The sequence below is a fragment of the Falco punctatus genome, assembly GCF_963210335.1.
Source record: "Falco punctatus genome assembly, chromosome: 7".
NCBI lineage: Eukaryota > Metazoa > Chordata > Aves > Falconiformes > Falconidae > Falco > Falco punctatus.
In genome coordinates, this window is record NC_137587.1 from 9,949,891 (window position 1) to 9,972,778 (window position 22,888).

The 22,888-nt window shown below is 42.7% G+C and overlaps 3 protein-coding genes across 10 annotated transcripts in view; 2 read left to right on the plus strand and 1 right to left on the minus strand.

Annotated features, from left to right (window-relative positions):
* Positions 1-1,014: 1,014 nt before the first annotated feature.
* TRAPPC6B (trafficking protein particle complex subunit 6B) lies at positions 1,015-8,453 on the plus strand. 2 transcript variants are annotated; one of them, XM_080395327.1, is made up of 7 exons: positions 1,021-1,197; positions 1,274-1,341; positions 2,362-2,479; positions 3,968-4,051; positions 5,093-5,186; positions 5,847-5,895; positions 6,565-8,453. In XM_080395327.1, exons 1-6 carry the CDS (start codon positions 1,117-1,119, stop codon positions 5,876-5,878), a joined length of 477 nt encoding a protein of 158 aa, XP_080251453.1. In that variant the 5' UTR covers positions 1,021-1,116; the 3' UTR covers positions 5,879-5,895; positions 6,565-8,453. The 2 variants fall into 2 exon arrangements, with proteins under 2 accessions (XP_080251454.1, XP_080251453.1); XM_080395328.1 differs by having other exon boundaries at positions 1,015-1,197; positions 5,847-8,453.
* Positions 8,454-8,692: 239 nt separating this feature from the next.
* Positions 8,693-16,401, minus strand: GEMIN2 (gem nuclear organelle associated protein 2). Of its 2 annotated transcripts, XM_080395326.1 has the most exons (10): positions 16,184-16,401; positions 15,676-15,760; positions 14,401-14,490; positions 12,701-12,760; positions 12,419-12,529; positions 12,002-12,046; positions 11,187-11,255; positions 9,728-9,838; positions 9,470-9,528; positions 8,693-9,142 (listed from the first exon to the last, which is right to left on the minus strand). In XM_080395326.1, exons 1-10 carry the CDS (start codon positions 16,303-16,305, stop codon positions 9,103-9,105), a joined length of 792 nt encoding a protein of 263 aa, XP_080251452.1. In that variant the 5' UTR covers positions 16,306-16,401; the 3' UTR covers positions 8,693-9,102. The 2 variants fall into 2 exon arrangements, with proteins under 2 accessions (XP_080251452.1, XP_080251451.1); XM_080395325.1 differs by lacking the exon at positions 11,187-11,255 and having other exon boundaries at positions 16,184-16,398.
* Positions 16,402-16,556: 155 nt separating this feature from the next.
* Positions 16,557-22,888, plus strand: part of SEC23A (SEC23 homolog A, COPII coat complex component) — a 31,776-nt gene continuing 25,444 nt past the window's right edge. The window contains exons 1-3 of one of the 6 annotated variants that reach the window (XM_080395290.1): positions 16,557-17,518; positions 17,726-17,901; positions 19,130-19,334. The gene's annotated coding sequence lies outside the window, so the exon portion shown is untranslated. Of the gene's footprint in view, positions 17,519-17,646; positions 17,902-19,101; positions 19,335-19,369; positions 19,510-19,546; positions 19,741-20,202; positions 20,223-22,888 lie in introns of those variants that run through there. The other 5 variants (XM_080395291.1, XM_080395292.1, XM_080395294.1 and 2 more) reach the window with 5 other exon arrangements.

Genomic DNA, 22,888 nt, shown 5'->3' on the forward strand with positions numbered 1-22,888 from the left:
GACGCTAACTGCGCAGCTCCCCCGCAGGCAGCCGGGACCGTTCCTGCGCAGAGGCTGGGCTGGGCCCGCGGGCGCCGCCGCTTGAGGGCGACGGGACATGGCAGGCGGCGGGACGAGTCACGTTCTGGAAGCCGCAAAACCCACCGCCCCTCCGCAGTGTCCCCAGCGAGGCGGGCCGGGGTTGTAGCCTAGAATACGGTATTATTGCTTTACTAACCTTTTGTTAGGAGATCTAATAGGCCAACATAATTTTTGGGAGTGTGCAGCTGTGGCCTCCTATGGTGACAAAAACAAAAGGAAGCCCGAAGGTAGGCAAGTGATAAATAGGAGAGTCGAGGCCTGTTCTTAAGAGATAACAAGGCTACAAATCAGGACTAACCGGCCCAAGGCCACCCTGGCTGCACGGCTCCCTAGAAGCCTCCTCTGGGCATGTGTCAGCCCTGAGGCCAGGTAGAGGACATGGTGATGGAAGGCATTGGATCGCTGGTGGAGACCCCCAGAAGACCCACCGGCTTATTTCACGGCATGTGCATAGGGTGTAGTAGCATATGGTAGCGTATGTACGAGGATCCCAGGAAATACCCTGAATATGTAAATAGTTTCTTAGGACCCTGATGAGGCTGTGTAACTCGAACGCTATGTAACCGATGTGGTGGCGGGTGACGGGCGCGCTCATCTTTCTTTGCGTGTGCGCCAAAGTGAGGAATGCCCGCTTTCCAGACCTCCGAGAGGAGTCCTGGCGAGCTTCCCTGCCGGCTGTCACCGTACGGGGGGCAGCTCCCCAGCTCCGGCCACCCTCGGGACACTGGCTTTGCGCATCCCTGCGGCACCGCCCGCGGCGGCGAGCCCGGGAACGCGGAAGGCCCTTTGCCGGCCCGGGGAGGCTTCGGCCGGTGGGGGAGCGGCGAGCGCTTCCCCGCCGGGGAGCACGTGCCGTGCCGTGCCGTGCCGTGCCGTGCCGTGTCGTGTCGTGTCGTGTCGTGCCGCCCCGCTCCGCCCCGGCCGGCAGCGCCAGCGGGTGACGGCCCAGCCCGCCGGAAGGGGCGGCGCGGCGGGTCCCGGCGGTCGCTGCCGGTTGCGGCGGCGCCGGGCAGGGAGCCCCGCTGCGGAGCGGAGATGGCGGACGAGGCGCTGTTCCTGCTGCTGCACAACGAGATGGTGGCCGGGCTGTACCGCGCCGCCGAGCAGGGCGAAGGGGTGAGCGGGGCCGGGGCCGCCCTGGGGGCCGCCCGGCAGCGGCCGGGGCTGACACCGCGCCTTGTGTGTCTTGCAGGAGAACGGCCGCTGCACCACCAAGCTGGAGAGCATGGGCTTCCGCGTCGGGCAGGGGCTCATCGAGAGGTGAGGGCCCGCGGCCGGGGGTTTGCTCGTCCGTGGGGGGGGTCCCGAGGGGCTGCCCGGGGCCCCCCGCCCCCTCCTGCCCGGGCCGGCAGCGGGGAGCACTGTGCTGCGGGCGCGCCCCTCCGGCCTGCGGGCGGCTCTTGCGGGGCGCTGGGTTTGAACCCCCCGGGCCGGGTTGGAGCCTGTTTGCCCGGTGGTTGCCGCCCCGACCGCGGGGCCGGGGTATGCGGCTGCATTTCAACCCCTTTTTAACTGCGCTTTTTATATACCTGCTTTGACATGCTTCCTGCTTTTCATTATTTCCTTCTTAAACGTAATTTTATGATTGGCCACTCATCTTTCGTCTGTCTAAAGCACTCGCACTCGGAACCGGGGCCCCGAGCCCGTTACCCCCGCGTTCCCCCGGCGCTCGGGGAGGCGCACGGTGACCGGCTGCACCGCCGGGGTCCTGCGGCAGCGCTGGGGCTGCTGAGCTCGGGCTGGCGTGGGGCAGCGCTGGGCTTCGCTGCCGGAGAAAATACCCTCAGGGAGGATAAAAGGAGAGGATTCGGAAATAAGAGAGGGAGCGAAGCTCGCTTCTTGAGAAGCAGGAACAGGTTTTACATGTTTGTTCCTCTGTGTCAGAGCTTTTTTTGCATGTTTGAAGGACTCCTTCCAAGCAGTAGCGTGGGTGTGAGCTTATTGTTCATCCTCTAGACATGTATTTGAAGATAAAACTGGAATGCCTTGCATCTTTCTGTACTTCGGCTGTCCTTAATAATCATATAATTAAAACTGTTTATTTATTTTGCTGTCATGTTACCGGTATTAAGATAACACTGTGTTTCTCTGAAATAAAAATACTTGATGAATGCAGAATGCTGCTAGAATGAGACTGTACAATGGTTGGAAAACTAATTTCTGTTAACAGCCCCAAAAATAATGCTGCATAGCAGTACCTTTTTTTTTTCTTCTTTCTTTCTCTGATTGGTCAAGCTGTGGGTACCTCTGTTATTGATACATTTCTCACTTATCTTGTAGGTTTACAAAAGATACTGCCAGGTTCAAGGATGAATTAGATATTATGAAGTTCATTTGCAAAGATTTTTGGACAACTGTATTCAAAAAACAAATAGATAACCTAAGGACTAATCATCAGGTACAAATGTTGTAGAATAAGATATAACTTAGAAAATAAGTAACAGTTTTGAGTTACTAGTGCATTTTGGGGGGCTTTTTTGGGTCTAGAATAATTCTACCTGGTAGGAAGCCCAAAATGTTCTGTAGTTGTTCTGTTTAAAAAGCAGGTTTTTAAGGTTCACGTTAGCATGTAGCTTAACAATACAATTTAGTAATTGCTTGTGATGTCTGTATCGCTGCTCTGCTTGAAAAGACTAAATGCTTTGAATTCATGTGTGCTGTTGCAGTTACAAACTGACAGGACAGTAACAGTTACAGTTGATTAATGCTTAAACAGGAACCTTTTTATGTATCTCCCAATAAATTTTAGCAGAAAACTAGTGTAAGAAGGTGATATCGCTGTCTTAACATCTATTTAAATAGAATGGCTGCCTTGAAGTAATGTTTTTATTTTGAAGAATATTTACAGTTTTCAGCAGTTGAGACACTTAGTTGCACAAAACTGAACATACTTGTATAAGAAACAACTGAAAAACTTCCCAAATTTGCATGTCGGTGACACTGCGTTGCATCTGTGTCCTTTCTTAAATTGACAGCCACAGTTCTCAAAGCAAGATCAAAGTACTTGAAGGAGCCATTTTACTTGGGTAAAAAATCTTTTTCTTTTTGAATGACTTTGAGTTTGTATGGCCATTTTCCTGTTGTATCAAAGTAGGAACAAGAGAATTTGTACAAGCATTGTGACAAATAAAATAGGTTTTATTTTTCAGTGAGCTGATTATCAAGTAATAACTTTAACAGAGAATAATTGCCTTAGAAATCTGTTTTTGAATTCAAAGAAAGCTGCAGTACTGAGCTTAGGTCTCAATTGTATATGCAGCCTTAATTTAATGCTAGGGGTTATAAAATTCTGAAGTAGCCCAGTCATTAGCAAAGAAATTTAAATGACAGGTATAGATTAAGCTATACTGTGTTCATAGTTAATTTATTAAAATGCATATTGTGGCACAAACTTGTAGTGTAGAAAACAAGAGACTCTTAATTTGATCATCTGCTGGGTGTTGTTGCTTGTAATGCTATTAAAGAAGGTAATTCTCACTGAATTTGAGAATAAGAATAGTGAATTACATACCAAATGAGATTTTAAATTTCAGTGTAAAAATCAGCATGTATTTGATTTATTAACAAAGACTTTCTAATACAGAATTATTGTTTCTGAGCACTGGAAAAACTCTTCCAAGAAGAATGTAAATAAACTTTTTTTTTTAGGATTAACTGATCATAATATTATTTAGGGGTTTAAACTCACAATTAAGTATCTTTTGTTTTGATGTTTTGTATAAGTAAATAATACGGTTTAAACTTAAATCACATATGCCTTCATATAAAATTTCATTTTTCAACCTAAGAACATTTATATTGCATCTACAAATTAAATCCCTTCACATAAAATGTTAATTACATGCTACTGCATATTCAACTAAAACTTTTTGGTTTTTTTCAACAGGGTATATATGTCCTTCAAGACAATAAATTTCGTCTCTTGACACAAATGTCTGCAGGAAAGCAGTATTTAGAACATGCACCAAAGGTACCCTTCAGTTTTACCCTTGGGATCTACCAGTTCGGTTTGAATTATCTTGATCTATTATTGGTAACTTTGAATTTTGTAATTGAAAGGATACAAACTCTTCAAAAGGGCAGCTAAAGTTTGGTCTCCAAAAAATGTGCTTTTTAGAAATGGACCTTGTTTTGGAGCTGTGGGTTTGATACACGGCTCAGGAAATGGGCATAGTCGTTGTGAAACTTGGCATTGTCATGTTTGAGTTACTGGATGGTAGGAGCTGGTTTGCCACTATCTGTCACTGTCACACAAACTTTTTTTCTCTTTGGAAAGCGTGTGCTTTCAGAAACTTTTAAAAATTTCCAAAACCTATTTGGAAGATGCTTTTTGTTACCTAGGACAAGCTTCTGGGATTATATGAACATTCAGAAAGATATTCCACCAATTAAAAATAGTTTTGAGTGTAGATGCTGAGTTTAGGTAAGTAAAATCAGTGCCTCTGCAGAACCTCTGATATAGCACTTTGGTTCAGGGGGATGTGAGAAATGGGGCATTCAGTTCTATTTTATGGTTTCTTAATTTTCAGTCTTAGTCATCACAGTTGCAGGCTACAGTCCTTGGCTCTTTTTCTGATACTTGGTGAGATATTGATATTTTGCAACATAAATTCTAAATACCTGCAGGCCATTGTATTCTAAGATGCAGCCAGTGCAAGAATGCTGACTTGGACTGTTCCTCCTTTGTTGACTTTAATGCCAGTTGCTAATTTCAGCCAAGTCTTGGGAATAATTGTTTTAAGGATATGAAGTTCCTATAGGCTTAATGGAAATAGAAAAAAGTTACTGAAGATAGTGCCTCTAACAAGAGGAATCTATGTTGTGAGCTCCACTGTACCAAGTATCAGAGCTTTCATCTGTTAGAGACATGACAAAGTCTCTCTGCGCGGTAACAAAACCACCATAGTTTTATATTATCCAAGTGCTAAATCTTGTTCTTGAGTACTTAGTTTCAACCTTTAGCAACAAGCTTCACCCTTGATGCTTATTTAAAGTGCAACTTTATTTTTAGTATTTAGCATTTACCTGTGGACTAATCAGAGGAGGCCTATCGAATTTGGGAATAAAGAGTATTGTAACAGCTGAAGTTTCATCAATGCCTGCATGTAAGTAGGTCTCAGAGTACTCAAATTATTAGCTCACCTGGTAACTTTTCTTACTGACTTCATCACTGTATGAGCATTTGTCAAGGTGGGATTAGTTTGAAGTTGCTGGGCCATAGGAGTCAATATGAACTTCAGGATATGGCTTGTCACTAAATGCTTTAGTGTTTAGAAAATACTGACGGGGGGAACCTCCATGACGACGAGTGGAAAGCAAAACTGAAAAGTTGTATTTACATTTGGAAGCATCAAATGCATAAGAACATATGTCCAGAAGGCTATTGGAACAAGTGAAGATAAAAACAACTAGACACATGCTCTTGCTTGACAGAAGTCATTAGGAAAGTTACTAAGTGAAGTCCATTGTAACAACCCAGGCTGCTTAAGGCGGATTTAAAAATTTCCACAGACTGCACACGTTTTAAATTTAGCAGACAAAACTGTTGTGATGTGGAACATGGATCAGCTTAAAGGAAAAAGAAAAAAAAGCTGTTCAGCTGGAGTTAAATGCTACGTTGAAATAATGGCTAGATGGTTCACAATTAAATGGCAAAATTGAAATGTTCCTTACTATTTCTTTTAATAAAATAATTACAAAAAAAATTACTTGGAAAAATAACTCTAATGGTGATACTTTAATCTGACTTTGCTTTTTCTTTGCAGGTAAATTTCAGGTGATGATACAGAAGATGTAGAGCACATTCTAATTTGGGTATCTACCTTAAAAATCCTTTGTGTGTGGATTCAGGGTCTTGGTTCAGCCTTGTATGTAGCTTGTAAATTATAGCAGTGTGCAGCATAATTCCAAAGTGTATAATAAATGTTAATCAAAATAATGCTATCCTTGTATCTTGGTATGAGATTTATTCTATACCAAGATATTAATGTTCACATGGTAAAAACTATCTACTCAAAAAGTTTTCAGCAAAATATTTCAATTACCAAAGCAGCACATATGGAAGACCAGAGGCACATTCTGAGAACTGAGTAAAAAGCCTGACCAAGACAAAATTGAAATAAGCAACTAACGTGTTTTGTGTCACCTAACAAGAATGCCAAATTGCTGCCTTTCCCTATTCACTCTGAACTGTGAAGCAGCAATTGATTGTGTTATTTTAAGGAACCCACTAGCACCTGAGCCAACAGCTTTCCTTAAGTTTTCAGTGGAGGCTTAGTTCTTCTAGGAATGATTTGGGGCAGTAGAAAAGAGAATTTATTTCTGCATAGTTAAACAGGTTTTCCTATCTCCCTAAGATTAGCAGCTGTTTTTTGTGTCAGAAGAATTTTACAGCTAAGGTCATCTGTACTGGCCAAAGAAGGAAATTTGTTTTAGCTTGTTGTGCATAAACTCAATATTAATGTCGCTGTTTTTAATTGCTAGCTACAACTCACTTCTGTAATGAGTGTGTGCAGGAAGATGCTTAGGCCTGCAAGAAGCTATACAGACATCACCAAGACTCTTGAGGACATTGGGGTTTGCTAGATAATACTTGTTATAAGATTTGCATAACTTTCTCGCCGTAGGTAAGCATGAAAACATCTTGTTAAAACTTTTTAACAAATTTTGCTGTACAGACTTTTCTGTTGGCAGGTTCAGGCCTTACACTTACAAATGAATCACAATAGAAACTTACGGTGTTTATGCAGAAGTTTACAAGCACGCCTTGTGATAGCGATTCAGTTACTACTTTGAGACAAATAAATAACAGGCTAACCAGAAAAGCTAACATGTTAATACAGCACCTTTGATTGTTTTAACTGCCTTCTGTGTTGGGAGAAGTGTGTGTTGTCCAGTTGTGTGGTGAGCAAGAACAGTGGAAGCTGTTCTTCCCTGAGCTCCAGGGAAGGTCTGGAGTTTGTAATGGATCAAGCCTTTTCTAGGTAGCTGTTACAGGCAGGCAAGCTATAGATGACAAATGTGATAACCAGGGAGTTTATTATACTTGAGCTTAAGCTGTGACCAAATTCTGATTTTTTCAGGTGCTGTGAAAACTAGTTCAGATTAGTTGTAGTGGAATAACTTGAGTTCTAGAAGAGTGCTAGAGCAAACCTGAACTAGCATAATGCTGCCCTACTGTTTATAGAACCGGCATCAGTTCAACTAATTGAAAGTGCTGTTCTTATACTGGTGGTTTATAGGAAGGCTGTGCTGGTTGTTCACCTTTGTAACTAATGTTTGAAATTGTAGGGCTAGAGAAACAGCTAACTAGTGTTATGCTTTTCATGGGTTCTTCGGCTGCCAACTCATCCTGCTTTCACCATGCTGTCATGGTTTAGTTACCAGCTGGTAACCAAGTACCACATAGACACGCGCTCACTCCCCACCCCCTCCACCCCGCCAAGGGATGGGGAAGAGAATCAGGGAGGAATCTAGAACTCAAGCGTTGAGATAAGAACAACTAAATAATTAAAATAAAATATAAACAATAATTATAACAGTAATAATGAAAAGGAGGGAGAAGGGGAGAGGAATAAAATCCAAAAGGAAGGGAGAAAAGAAAGGAAGAGATGCATGTCCCATGTCTCCCTGGCAGGGCCTGAGAAACTGAAAAGTCCTTGACTTAGTATAAACGTTACCAAGCCACAACAAAAAACATCAGTGAGTTACCAACATGGTTCTCACACCAAAACATAGCACTGTGCCAGCTACCAAGAAGGAAATTAACTCTATACCAGCTGAAATCAGGATACACGCCGAAAATGTTGGTAGAGGGAGTAGAAATAATGTGCACTGTATGCCTAATAACGGACATTTCAATGTAACGTTATAGGCATCTGCAGTGTGGTAGACATTCAGTATCAACATATACAGAATCATTGGTATTTGCATCTCCATAAATAAATGCTAGTAATTAATGTAATTCATTTTGATTTTTCACTTGACAGTTAAATTACCCTTCCAGATGCAAAAGTGTCAGTCATTCAGGCATAGTAAAGGTTATCAATAACTGGTTGTGGTTAATTATTATTTTTAATGGTGAGGGGAGGGACTTACATTTTACGGTATATAGAAAGCAGATGTCAGTTAATATTGTGTATCAATTTGCTGCTATGAGCAGAATTCATAGTTTCTTTGACATGGATTTTTAACTGTTGAAGATAATTAGAACCAGAGGGAGTCATGTACGTACCAAGCAGATACTGATACTCTTGGGGAAGGACTCTGTTAAATATATAAAAATAAGTGAGCCAACGTATTTGTCAAGATGCCATACAGAAAAACTTGTTCATTGTGTTTAATAAAAGCTTCTATTAAAAGCATTGAATACAGCTATGTAATTTTCGCTGATTTCTACAACTGTGTGCTAAAAAATAGTACTGCTACTCAGAAAGTAGTAGTGCTTTACTAAAATAATTGATTCAGTGACTTGCTGGCTATATTTGAACTGCTTAGCAGTGCTTAAGCTCAGGAACTAAAGCTTGAAAAACCACATTCAGTCCTAGGTTGTATAGATTTCTATAGTAAAGGCTGCTGTTAAATAGTACAAAGAATGAGAAAAGCCACCATGTTTAAGAACACTTTTTTAAATGGTTCAGTTTTATTAAAAAAAGCCCTCCATTAGGTGTGTGTTTAGGTAAAGAATAATTTGTAATGTAGCCTTAGATTTCACCTAATAGCAGTGTCCACAGGATTACTCAGATGGTAGAAATTTCCAAGATGCAGCTTAGAGACAGTAGCTTGAGAGATGATGCCAGACACTTCGTTGACCATTTTACAATGATGGTATCAGAGACATTGACAATTGCATGCTAAAGCTCAGCTAAAGTTACTCGCAGCTGTCCCAAATGCATTATCGTGAGGGTCTTCCGAAGGAGTTGTATAGTGCTTCAGGGCTGAACAGCGCAGCGTCCTGCTGTTAACTCTGACAATGCTGTTTGTACTATGGCAATGCAAATTACCTGATATTCTCAAAACAGTCTATGAAGGTTCATCAGCCAGGTCACGCTGATCGAAGTACCTAGTGGAGAGAAGTGGAAGACAGTACGAAACCTCCAATACAACATACTCCTTACTTTGCCCTGAGCTTTTAGGCCCCTTGCTTTCCAGCTCTTCTTTTACTGTTTATATCTATAATTACTGGTTTGCAGTTTAGGGGGCTCACATGAGGAAACAGGTAAGATAAACCTAAGAGTAAAGTAAGCTTAAGTCCTTTTAGCTAAGTGTATTTGTTACATAGGCCCAGGGTACTTTGACTTCCACTTTGAAAGCATCTAGGTTAGGACAAGAGTAATCACACATTTATTCTGGACATACTTGACTGGTTTAGGTGTTTAAATTGCATTACCTGCTAACTAAGCAGATTATCAAGTTCAGAGCTGATATTTGTTCTTCATTTTTGTTCTCCTGAAAGAGAGGTATTAGAACAGTTCTTTTGTTACCTGTGTCAAATAGAAAAGCTGTTACGTGCCATGGTATGTGCTTGTAGTGTTCCCTTCATTCTCGAGGAAACTTAGGACATGAAAAATTACCTACCAGGATTTCAAGAACTGAAAACTCACCCTAATAATTTGCTAAGTTCAGCAAGTCCTTTGCGCAGTCTTACCTCTAGTACTCTGACTTCTGAGCATCGTCTTGCCAGCTGTCGAATAAGGGAGTGAGCTTCAGGCAGCAAAGGTTTTTCAAGGCATGCTAGCAGTGCATAAAGCCACCTACCCTGTGTAGATTCAAATAAAGTTTTGTGAGATGTCCTTGAAGTTTCGTGCAGTTCTTGTTATATAGAGGAGGCCTACAGTGTAGGTCTCAAGACAAAACTGCATTTAAGTGCTACTGCCAGAATTGAAAGTTCAAAAGCCAAAGTAGACACTACACAGCAGAATTTTTGCCTCTAGATAAGGTTCTTGTGAACAGTACTCCTGGATTTCCTGATACTTCTTGGAATACTGGCTAAGACATAAATTAATACAGCTTACACTAGTCAAGTCCGAGGGAAGGATTATTTTAGTAGTATCTGAAGATTATTACTTAGCTATTAATTTTTAACTTCACAAACTGGGGAAAAACATTCCTGAGTGAATGTATCAAGTCAGATCTCTGTGGAATTAACGCTGTTAATTTTAAGCTTTAATTTAATGCTGTTAATTTTAAGCTTTGATTTGCACCATTGTGAAAAGATGTGCTTTGCATTTTACTTCACTGAATTTTACTGCATTCTTATGAGCGTAACTTCTGCTACCAGTCTAACTTCATAATTTAATTCCAGTGTCTAGTGGCTTGCATTATGGGAATAAACAAAAAGTCAATGTGCCATGCACATTCGCTGCAGCATTATCTGTTAAAAAGAAAGCAGTCCTACAGAAAAGGAGAGAACATGAAAGGCCTTTAAGTGACTCAAAAATAGTGAAGCTGTGTTTAGTATTATGGAAGTAATTGTTCATTGCTCTTTTGCTTTGTGGTACTGAATGAGATGGGATGAATCCACCAAGGTCTTTTGTAGATACGACGTCATTACATAGCCAGTCAATCTGGCTGTGGCCAAACTCCACGCCAACATACCTTGCCAATCAGAATTTCTTACTAAGTTTGATTTCTGACCACACTAACGCAACTAAGCTTTCTGGCCTGTGCCACACATGGAAGATTAAATGTGTCTTCGCCAGCACAGTCACGCACCTCTGAATAAAATCAGAGGTGTTGGTAAATACAGTGTGCAGCACCCTGACAGCTTAAACTAGTCAGAACCAAAGCTGCTGCAGCCTGACCCCCTTCTCTCCCCAGTGCTGATACTCATCTAACCTTGCATTTAAGTTCATGCAGGGAGCAATAAAAAGGGTAGGGGGTTTTGTCAGTACTTGGTAGGTCTGTATCTGTATGTTTGGTAATTAGCCTTTCAAAAAGTTCTGTGAATAGTAATTTTAGCATCATAAACTTTTTGAGAGTAACTGAATGTGATACGTGCAAAAAAACCTCTTTAGAAACAAAAATAATTTCATAGGAAACTATGAACAATTTATCCCTTGTTTAATGCATTTTTATGCAAGTAGTTAGAACAAATTAAAAATTACCAGTTCTGGAGTAAATTTTTTCTCTCCAAACCAGCTTATCAGGTGTTCTAAGACACTGGTTACTGTTGCCTTCAAAAGAGGAACAGAAAGAGACAATACGATACCTGCATTGTTTTGTTTTGATGTCCTTCTACCCAAAGGATTATATTACATAAAAAGCAAAGTGATTTTTTAAAAAATGTACACATCATGTATTTCTACTCCACTGTGATACTATATGGCATTTATTCCAGGTTGAAGTTACATGTAAGGGTAAAGTGAGTGTTAAATCACCAGTTCCTGGAAAGAACTTTATATAAAATGAAGTAGTTTTCTGTGTTAAGAAAACGTTATGGATAAATAGCTACAGATTAGGAAAGAGGCATTACACAGGAGTGTTGTTTCTCTACAAAGGTAACTCATGGGAAACATAGTAGTTAGTAAAGGAAAGGTAAGTGTGATTCTTCTAGCTATGCAATGTACGTAAGAGTTCATGATCAAACTGAAGGTCTGCACTTAAAACACTAAATGAGAAAACTTAAAACACTGTCAAGCACCTAATGGAACATTCAGCAAAAATTCAAACGCTGAATGTTAACTACAGAAATTACAAGGACAAAATACTCTTAAAACTAGTCATGATAAATGTTCACTAGTAAACCTGTTTGTAGCTGAAGGTCAGATAACGATATTTTCCTTGTAAGCGTACAATGAATAGCTGTTGTAATAAACAATTGCCTACTCTAGCACAGAAAAATAGATAAGACTTCTGCAACAGACAATGAGAAAGAATGATTTATGCAACATCACTATGCAATTCTAAGAGATGGGCTTACCTGATTCATTCTGCTTACAATACTTAGCAAAGGGGGAAAGCCCACCTGAAAAAAAAATTAGTTGAAAAATGCAGACGTTATCATAAACGTTTTTGTTCTAATTTAGAATGTACTAACATTTTAATGTGATGCTCAGACATTTGTGTGACACTAAAGCAGACAATGCAGAAAGCTTTCAGTTCAGTGAGCAACAAAGTAGTGCGCTTTAGCTGATAACAGATGATTGACTTTTTGACTGAAGGGATAGACTTGTTCTCTGCTCAGCTTCCAATTAAAAGGGAAGAAAAACAGGACTTTGTGGGCTCACCAGAGAGCGTACTTTCTATTTAGCACCATTTGGTAATAAACAGTAAGATGGTTTCTGGCAGTTACTCTTGAAAATAGCAGCTGACAATTAGACAGAAGTCCTATACTCACCTTTATGTAATCAATTCCTAGAGTTTCATTATCAGATAGTGCATCTATTTCTGAGTATACTCTTTCACCCAGGCAGAACTTCTTCCAGCCTTCTTCATCCTCTGATTTTGGCTGAAGTAAATAAAAATGAATAAAACCTGTGAAATACTGCTATCTTGAAGACACTGAAGAAAAAGACTTGGTAATATTACCAAGTTATTGCACTCAACTGTAAAGCAAGATTAACCACAGATTTAACGACTGGGATAAAAAACCCACAGCACTGTTACGAATTTTACTCACCATAGTAACGTTGCTGTCCAAATGTTGTGACCGCCAGTGATTTCTGTGCTTGTTCAGGCTCTGAGTAATAAAAACAAAGCCACAACAAGTTTAACTTTGCAGTTATTTTATGCTAGCCATAACTGCTCTTCATTTTTCTTAAAATGTATAAAGTATATTTTATGATGTTCCATAAATCAGTAGAGGCATAACTGGCTAAATATTTCCATGCCCCTTAGTATAAATGTAACTAAGTTGCTCATGCTGGGTTTTTGGAAGTAATGTTAAAGCTAAAGGAATTTTAAAGTCTAATACACAGAGTTAAATTGAGGTAGTAAGCTTTAATAGTCTTCTAGACTTGTCTTGGTACAACACGCTTAAGGGAAAAAAAAATTAGTCCAAAACCACACTCAAAGCCAATATCCTGTTCCAATGGTGGTCAGTGTCTGTATCAGATGTCTACAGAACTGCTAGAAAGAAGGCAAGCGTACTTTCCTGGAATATTTCTTCTACCTCCCAGGGATGCCATATAAGACCAGTTGGCCTGCTTGACAGTTTCCTGTCTGGAGGTATAAAATTTTTGTAACAGAAGAAATTCTCACCCCAATCCAAATGTTATCGTAGCAATAAAAATGACCACTAACAGCAGCTGATGTACAATGTTTGCATCAAGTAACTTCTGATGCTCTCCTCTTCTCTTAAATAATTTTTAGGATATTCTTGTACTTCACTGGTACAGATGAGAGGACAACTGACTTGTGTATAAAAGAAATATCTGTACAGTGAATATGACTTTAGATGTCAGTTTCCTTAGTTCTACTAAAACCTTAGATTATGCCTTATAAACAGTATGCAGTGTGACACCTTGTAGAAATAGAGGTGAGCTCAGCTGATGTTTACAATGTAGATGCAGTAGTACAGATCTCCACCTTGACTGATTTAGCTCCCTCAAAAAAATACAGTAAACTAGCTCACGCAAAGTTCAACGCTACAGCAGCCTCAGTGCAGTTCATTATACTCAGTTACTTGAGGTATTCCTACAATGCAATTATCAATGTGTTGTAAACACATCTTCCGCAGTACTGGAGTCATAAATGACCTCTACCTACATCTTCATTAGGTTTTTCTTTTCACCCTGTTCAAACTGTAGAGACAGCCAGCTCAGTTCTCTGTTTTTGTTATTATTTAAGAGTAGGCTGCAAATGCGGTAGGAAAGATTTAAGTCTGTGCCAACCTTACAAATACGTTTTACCAAATCGTTATTTCTGCTAATAATGGGTTCCACCACTGTCCAACAGTATTCTAAATGGACAGCGTGTTCTATGTACATGAATCTCCTGGTGGGTTAGAATCTACTTGTTTTCCAGTTAATGTTGAGTTCTGCAGAACATTCCTGCTAGCACCAGGTTTTAATGTAACTACGTAACATCACAGAGATTTTTTTCCTCCCTCCCTCAGCTACTCTGTATTATTTCATCTAAGTGCTGAAGTTTGAGACACCTTTTTTTCCTAAACATGACACTCTCAAGAGTCTTATCAGAGGTTTAAAAGCCACACAGTATATACTCAATTCTTTTTCAAGAACTTAAAACATATGCCTACAAACATCCGTCCTACATGAAGTCAAAACATTTCTATACTAGATACAAGGTTGTCCCCCATAAAGCACAGATGTGTTCTAGCTAGACAGTGCAAATGCCCTCACACACACCATTTTGTACCTGACGAACGGCTGAGAAATTGGCTACTTGCTGCTGCTGCCATTTGAGTGTTGGGGAATATCCTTCCGGAGCAGGCCGACATCCAGAAATCTAAGAAAACACTGGCAATAATTATAATGTGAAGAAAGCTTTAGAAGAAGAATCCTTAAGAATAAAGGAATCGGTAAATGTTTACTATCAGGCAAACAACAGCCTTTAAATCTTTATTTAAGAAAGGTATATCATGACCACATCCAAGACTGACTTACACAGAAGAAATTTCATCTGAACCAACTGTTGACCCTTCTCAAATAAGAAGGAGAACCAAGTATTCAAAATACATTGTCGAAGAATTATTTAAGGTTATATTTTTAGCAATTGTTCTGCCTTAATTTCCCTGTTTATAAAAAGCGGGATGCTGTTTCCTTATATGGGACAGCTGCTCCGAATCCTAAGCATTCTACTTTCTGAGATAATACAGTTGAGGAAGACAGAAGGCCACAAAAATGCTTTTTAGGATATTAATTCTGACAGTTATGTAGATATAACCTCTTTAAAGATTAGCATGAAAGTTACTAAAAAACACAAGGAAAAAAGAATCTTTCTACAAATGTTTAAAAATGCCACTACAAAGAGATAAGTCTAAGAGAATGGTTACAGAATTTACACGGTCATATATCAGTACTAGGAACTAGTCATGGAATTTCAGATTACAATTTTCACTGGAGAAATGCAAACTTGGTCTCTTCAACTATTTTAAAGTAGATTAAAAACCAAGCTGGCAGGGCAATGACAACAGAGAAATCTGCTCAGGCAATCAAGAAAAATTCTGATAAAATATTCCAGCAAAAGGAAGAAACGGTACTAGACACTAACTTCAGTAAAGTTTAGCTGCACTTACTACTACTCTTATCCATGATATATATTTAACTTAATGTATTGGTATGGAGGTATCTTTATTCTAAAGTTTATGCAGGTTTTGGGACTAAATGTTTGTAAAATGTAATGCAACATTTGACTTCCTCAGACAGTAAAATAGTCTGCTGTGTGTCAAATAGTACAGATGTTACCAATCTGAATTGGTTATCTAGACTGCTGTTGGCCAGCAGTTGACCAGGTCTTTCTTCAAACCCATACATTTAATGTAGTTCTGTAGGTGCTTTGAAAATCCAGCTGTGGTATTTAGTTATGCCAACCACTCCCCAAAATTAGTACCAACATTAAGATCTTAACACCTTTCCTATTTATTTTCTTTCTTCCTCTCTAAACAAAACGTGTAAAAGCTCTCAGACTTACTGAAACGTTTACTGTCTGCTTCTTTCTTAACTTTTTGGGGTCTATTTGTGCCACGACCACATCTGGGCATCGGGCTGCTTCAATCCTACAAAATAAAAATCAAACGGTTGCTTTGTGTTGACCGGCGGTTACACGGCGGCTGTCTGTGAAGCACAGCGCCCGCCGAGCGCTGCAGGCACGGGAACGCTGACTGAACCGGCAGTTCCTACACAAGGCCTGGCTGGAGTGACACACCGGGTGACACACTGGGCCCCCCGTGGCGAGACCCCGCCGGAGGCCGCCGGCGCGGGGAGCCCAGGCCGGCCCTGCATCCTCCCGTGGGGAACGGGGCGGCCTCGGCCCCCACCGCCGCGGGGCCCCGCCGGCGCGACGCGGCCCCTCAGGAGCAGCACAGGGGTTTAGCCCCGATGCCGGCCGGGATCCCGCCGCAGCGGCCGAACTGCCCTTCTGGCGGCGGGTGGCGGGTTCCCGGTAGCGCGGCCCTGGGGTGCTCGGCCCCTCCACTCACTGGACGCGCTTCAGGTACTCCTGCGGCGTCCTGGGCGGCACCGTGGGGTCGAAGTCCTCAGCCAAGTCACAGTCGTCCACGGGCAGCAGCCGCGGCATCAGCTCCTCCCAGCCCGGCTCCATGGCCGCACCGCTGTCACCCGCCCTGCCCCCGGCGGCGGCGACGGCCGCCTCAGCAGGCCCCGGGCCGGCCCGGCCGCGCAGGCGTGCTGGGGGGTGGCGCGCGCTACTCTCGCGAGAGCGGCGAGCCCGGGCGGGGCGACGGGGCCGGGCGGGGCGGGGGGGCGTCACCGCCCCGCCCCGCGCCGCGCCTGCGGTGCCGTTACAGGCGCCTCAGCCCCCCCTATCACGTCCTGGCGCTGCGCTGGCAGGCGGTACCGTGAGGGAGCAGCGGGCCCGGGGCGGGCTGCTGCGGGGGCCTTCGCCGCTATGACACCCCAGGGAAGGGGATCAAAGGACATCTGGCCTTAGAGCGGCACAGGAAGGGGCTGTGCCCATCTACTGCTCGGCGGCCCGGGCCCGTGCCCGTGTCTGTGGTGAATTGGTGTAAACCTTTAATCAACTAGTTTTATTAGGCCCTGTGCCATTATTCTAATACACCACGGTTTTTGCACGCAGTTCTTCAAAACTCATCTGGTACTATTTTCTATTTTACCTGTGGACATCCAGTAATAATACTTGTCTCTTCCTTGAAATGCTTTGAGATCTATAGTTGACATCAGTTACGTGAAAGTTAACTGCTATAAATTTAAACAGTTTTCATATTGGAAGGGTCAATACCTAGTTTTTTACTTGTTGCTGTATGGGTTTATCAAGTACTGTTACGTGGGAGTATCCACAGGCAGGATCAAAAGCAGGTAGCAATAGCAGAAAGGGGGGTTGCTTCTCTGTTAAGACAAAAGGTGGACGGATGATGCTGGAATCGTTTACATTGTGTATTACAAAATTCCTAGTAAGCAAAATGTCAATCTGTGTGTTACAGGTTTGCTATATGCGAAGTCTGTTCAGTGGTACCCCACAGCACATCTGGTAGATCGGAGTAGCTCTAAATACTTCTGACATAAGTTCAAAAAAAGCAACACTTTTTTTTCCCTGCTGTATTTTAGCAGTTTGGAACGAACATCTACCCAAACTCCTCCTCTCCCCGGCCTTTGTTTGTTTTAAGGTGTTTCTAAAGCCACCTACGTGTAACAGGGAGTTTTAATTCTGAAACCCGGATCTAACGTCCTAGTTGAGTATGCAACAAGTGCAGTCACCACAAGAAATAAAACCTGCTTAGCTAAAACTACAGCGATGTCTCTGGAAAGGCTGACCAATGATGAAGACAAAAACTTTGGTGAGTCCAGCTGTAAAAAAGTTCTCTTCTAATACTTTGGTAATACTCAGCACTTATTTTTCCTACTTGTTGTGAAGTCAAGAACTGTGAAAAGAAAGAGAATCCACAAATACAAATATACTTTGAACATACACTCTTTAGATTACTTCATCTGGAACTTCCCATTGATACTTTTAAAATGAAGTAACATATTTTTAATTATTACAGGTAGCCTTCCACGGATAATAAAATTGTTCCTAACAAGTTTTACCAGCAATGTTGATGCAGTGGCTAGCAAATATGTGGAGGAAATCAGTGGAGGAAAAGGAAAAAGAAGCTGGAAATGAATATTCTTTCTCCTCAGCTACCTAGGCATTATGTAAAAGTACTTTTCCGAAGAAAGGGTGAGTTGCTGTCACTGAATACGCACTGCTGACTCTGCGTTAAGAACAATTAAATGATTTCACTGTACATTCTAATATTGGGAGATAATAAATTATTTTCTAATAATGAGTATTTAACGTGTTAGGATCCTATTTTCTGTTCTTTTTTTTTTTTTTTTTTTGCTTCTCCTTACTTTTCTCTGTACTTTTTGCCATCATAACAGCTGGAAGACAATTCTGGAAGTTTAGAGCATGGGATCGAGTCATTATGTAATTAAATTAATTGTGTTAATGTCTGATTAAAAATGCTGTGTATTTTTTATTTGTAGTGAAATTTCAGAATAGTATACTTTGCTATTCTTCCTTCTCCCCTTTTAAGTGTATTTGAGTGTCAGTTGCCTCTTTTTCTCTTTTTGTCTATAAAGTTCGTCCCGTAGTTGACTTTGGGACTTGCCTCTTTTCAGTGTAACTGTCTGAAAAGGTTTCACAGAGTATTTGAGTACGTTTAAAATGGCAACACCGAATGGCTTTCTGTGCATCTGTTGAAGTTTGCCCTGTTGTAGGTTTTGGTTTATGGATTTATTTTTATTTTTTGTTTTGTTTTTTTACTAAGCAAGGAGTACATGTACTTGGCAAGCTCCTGCTTAATACTCCCACAACTGGCAGTGAGATTTGTGGACGTGGAAATTTGAAACCCTTCCCTTTAAGTTCTGCTGTTGTTTACCAGCTGGTTTTTAGACTGAAGACTGGCAAACAATACTAGATAGTAATGACATAGAAATTCTATTGTAATTGCATTTCACGCATAAGAAGAGAGGATAAGAATGTTTTAGTCATTTATATTTGGTTGGTGGTCATGGCATATTTCCAGAGTTGCAGTGAAGGAGGGCGTGGTACTCCGTAGAATATTTTTCAGGCCACCTCCATGTCCGGGTTGGTGGCACTGAGGTTATCTCGGGAAAGGCAGAAGTGACAGTTTTAGCCTTTTGTGGCAGGCTTGTTTAAAACGATTCTGAGGTGCCGTGAAACCTAAGCATCACTGTAACTTGGGTTTGGGGGAAAAAAAGAAAAGGTGACCACACTAACAAAAAAAACCCAAACTGAACAAAACTGTACAGTTATGGCTATGTGTAAATTATTGTGCGGGTAGTAAATAAATGTGTTTTATTTCTAAATATGTATTAATATCAGATGAAGTATTATCTTGGGCTAAAACCCACTAGGAATACAATTTCAATATTTTTCCCAGGCAGGCCAAAGAACCACGTAAACAATCTTCCAGATTAAGGAGTTGCCATAACGGCGTGTGGTGGAGGACGGGCAACAAGCGCGGTGAACGCGAGGGCTCCCAGAAGCCGGGCTGGCTCGGTCCCGAGGATTTCCCCGAAACGTCCCCTCGCCAGCAGCGAACAAAGCGCACCGGAGCCGTGAGTCCACGGGCGGCGGCGGCTCCGGTAAGTGCGGGCACCGGCGCAGCCGAGGGGCAGAGAAGGCCAGCGGCGGCCGGGATGCCCTCCCTGCCGGAGCGGTTCGGGGGGCGAGGCTGAGGCGAACGCGCTCTGGGGGAAGGTGAACGCCGGACAGTGAAGCAAACACCCGCGCCGGGGCCGCCCGGGCGGCGAAGCCAAGGTCAGCGCTGTGGGGCGTCTGACAGCAGGACCCTCCGCCGCGCCGGGCAGGACCGCGGGCCCAGGGCTGGGGGTGCGCGGGGGGGCGGCGGCGCTCAGCCCGCCCCCCGCTCTCTGCCCCTTGACGTGGCGCGGACTCTCGCATCAGCCATGTTGCCTGCGTCGGCAGCGCCGGGGCGGTTGCGTGCGGGCGGGCGAGAGCGAGCGGCGGCGGCGGCGGCCGGGACGCGGGGTGAGCGGGCAGGGCCGGGGCTGAGGCGGGCAGCGGGGGGCCGGAGGCGGCCGGCGGGGTGGGCTGGGGGCGCCGCGGGGAGGAGAGTCCTTCTGCCGGCGTGGGGTCGGCAGTCCCGCTCCCCGCGCTGCGTGGGTACGGGGGCACCTCGGGCCGCGGGGCCTGGAGGGAGAGGGGGGTTCCCCTCAGGGGGGTTTCGGGCGCTCACGCCGCCCTCCGTGGCAGTAGGGGGGGTCCCCCCGGGCGGGCTGAAGCTGCTCGCCGGAGGGGCTGGGGGTACCGCTGGCGGCTGTTCCGCGGCCTTCCGAGCCGGCGCTGCGTCCGCCCCTTCTCGTGAGGCGGCCGCCGAGAGCCCCATCCTCTGCGGGGGCGACCGGGCCGGGCCTGCGGGGAGCGGCCGCCGCCGCGCCGGGTGCCAAGTGCTCCCCGGGTCCGCGTCCTGGTGCCGCTGCCAGGCTCTCGCAGGGAGCCTTGCGATGCAGGTAAAGCCACACAAAATTTTATTTAGGCAGGCCCTGCTGCATTTGAATACGTGTGTTTTTGTTTTTTTTTTTTTTTTGTTTTTTTTTTTTTTAATTCAGGCGGGTTGTTAAATACAGTGGTTGTTTAAAAAAAAAAGTCCTCAGTGAACGAAACTGGGACAGCAGGTTTGGAGGATGGCTGTGTTTGAGTAGTGAAAATGAAATTTTTATGTTGTCAATTTGACAACTTGCAGTTGCTTTAGATAAGTACTAAGTCATTCTGCTCGTATATTTGAGTTTTTCCTTGGAACAGAGGTAATTTGAATCTGAAATGCTGATTCTGGCATTAAAAATTAATTAAAGGTTTATTATTGATGTCTTATTTCACCAGATTGTCAATGCATAATAAACTGAAAGAATAAGTTTGTTGTAAGTGAAGTGCATGGTGACCTGTACTGCTTTAGTGGTGTTTAAATACAGGGCCGTATGAGGGACTTTGGACCGTCTATGCTGGAACTCTTAAAATGCTGTGGAGAGAAATGTTTTCCTGTTGTATTTATGTGCTTCTAAGGATTAGTGGGTATTATTTTGGTGATATTCTGTATTGGTACACATGTACATGTGGCATGTAAATGTTTAAAGGTGCTGAGATGAAGAAGGAGCTTTTACAATAGAAGAAACGGTTTGTAGTTGCTTTCAGAAGCATTTCAAAATAATGTTGTTTCAAAGTAATGCATCTCAAAGCTGTTTATTCAGCTATAGGATAGCTTTCCGAATGGTGTATCAAACATGTTTGGTATGTGTGATGGTTAGAAATTCCTAACTGTAGTCTGAATCCTGTTATTTAAGCGAGAATCAAGCCTTCATGGCAGATATAGTCAGCCTGTGACTCTTCATGCAATTCAGGTGTGGCTTCTTTGTGTGACACAAAGTGAAATTGCCATGGTGCAGGGATGCGAGGTAAATTCAGCCTTGGCAGTGGGAGGGAGGAAGCAGGCCAGGAAGGACAGCTGGTCTTGTCTGGATGTCCCATTCTGCAGCAAAGCTAAAGCAGTGACACCCCAGCATGGGAGCTGTTGCTGTGTAGCTCTCTCAAAAATCGCTTCTTTGTGGTTTTCTGAGGTGGGCAGTATGTGTTTTGTGGCATTCAGGTGTATGAAGTTTGATATGTAGCCTTGTGGGTCAGGAGAATTTGCTGCTCTGGTGCATCTCCACACCTGTCCCAGAAAATGTGCCTGCATAGCTGTGATACTGGTACTGAAACTGAATGTAACTTGTCAGACCATTAGTTTCACACTGATGAATGATGAAATAAGTAAGCATTATTGGCTCTGGAAAGGAAGAAGAGGGTGGAAGAAAAGATGGAGGAAAGTTTGATTATTAGCAGGCTCTGCCTTCTGAATAGGAAATACATGCTTTACTAGAAAATGGTATTTAACTGAGAAAAAAATTTCCAACATATCTTTCATGTATATATGTGTGCTTCATTAGGCACTGCACACCGGTGTTTGTACAATGCCCTCTGAGGGCAGTAACTGAGTGGTAAAAGTAATGTCCACGTAAAACCTTTCAAATGTAGCTAGAGTAGAATGTGGAGGAAAGACTTTAAAGTCCAGTAGAGAGAGTTGGAATTCACGTTGCAGTGTATGGAGATAGAGTTGGTGGACTTTATAGCAGATGCCTATGGAGTGGCTGAAACGGCCTTTAAGCTGCAATTTTCTGTGTCTTCTAAGGAGGTAATTTTAAAAGGAGAGATTATTCAGTTTGTGGTTATAGCTGAGGTGGCTGCCTTGTGCAGATTGTTGTATCAATACCCTGTTTTTTAGGGGTAATGTTTCTTTACCTTTTTACAAAACACTGATGGATTGTGATATATTAGGAGAGAAATCTCTTAAATTCTAGATCCTTTTCAAATACCAGGCTATTTCTTCTCTTAGCTGAATTACCTTCTGTCTCTGATCCCTCTGTACTGATTATGACTTCCAGATAGTCTCTCCCTTTGATTTTGCTCAGTTCTGTCCTCTGCCCAGTGACCTCTTTCAGCCTGATGGCCTTGCAGCAATTTGAGTAAAAGCGATGGTGGAAGTGCTGTCATGCACAAAGTCCCATACAGCTCCTTGTGTTGCAGTTGCCATGACATGTAGATTTGCCTCTCGTATCAGTAAGGTGACACGCCCTTTAAAATGTTGGCAGATTAATTATCGTAGTATTTCTATTACAATGTGGAGATAAGTGGTAGCACCTGTGGAAGACATTAAGAGAAAGGTACTCTATAGAGTTAAGTTTGCCTGTCACACTGTGTTTTTATAGGAACAATTTGGAGACTGGTTTTTGTAGCTTTCATCACATGCTGACAGTTGATTATTTCCTAGTGATGGTAACTGTGAAATGTGGGGCTTCTCTGAGTTTTATGCACGTTGTTAATTTGTTTTCTTAAAAGCCAGCATTAGAATAAAACCATTACATTAAATTATGATTTAAAAGAACTTCAAAAGTTTTGAACTGTCATAGAAATGAAAGGTGCAATGCCATTATAATTGTAGTAGAGATAGGTCTTTATGAATAGAGAGTTTTCCAGGAGTCACTCTTAGCATGTGTAATTGCAGGACTAAGAAGGTCAGTGTGCTTGTAGAAACTCCTGATTTAAATCCCAGTTCAGGAGGATTCCAGTGTTTCTAAAAGCTGTT

Excerpts from the sequence above, each read along its gene's own strand:
- GEMIN2 (XM_080395326.1), bottom strand. The coding sequence starts at position 16,305 with ATGGAGCCGGGCTGGGAGGAGCTGATGCCGCGGCTGCTGCCCGTGGAC. Across the intron at positions 14,491-15,675 it reads AGCAGACAGTAAACGTTTCA|ATTTCTGGATGTCGGCCTGC; the intron begins GTAAGTCTGAGA and ends GTGTTTTCTTAG. Across the intron at positions 9,839-11,186 it reads AAAAATTTACTCCAGAACTG|GGTAGGTGGCTTTATGCACT; the intron begins GTAATTTTTAAT and ends GAATCTACACAG.
- TRAPPC6B (XM_080395328.1), top strand. The coding sequence starts at position 1,117 with ATGGCGGACGAGGCGCTGTTCCTGCTGCTGCACAACGAGATGGTGGCC. Across the intron at positions 1,198-1,273 it reads CCGCCGAGCAGGGCGAAGGG|GAGAACGGCCGCTGCACCAC; the intron begins GTGAGCGGGGCC and ends TGTGTCTTGCAG. Across the intron at positions 2,480-3,967 it reads ACCTAAGGACTAATCATCAG|GGTATATATGTCCTTCAAGA; the intron begins GTACAAATGTTG and ends TTTTTTCAACAG.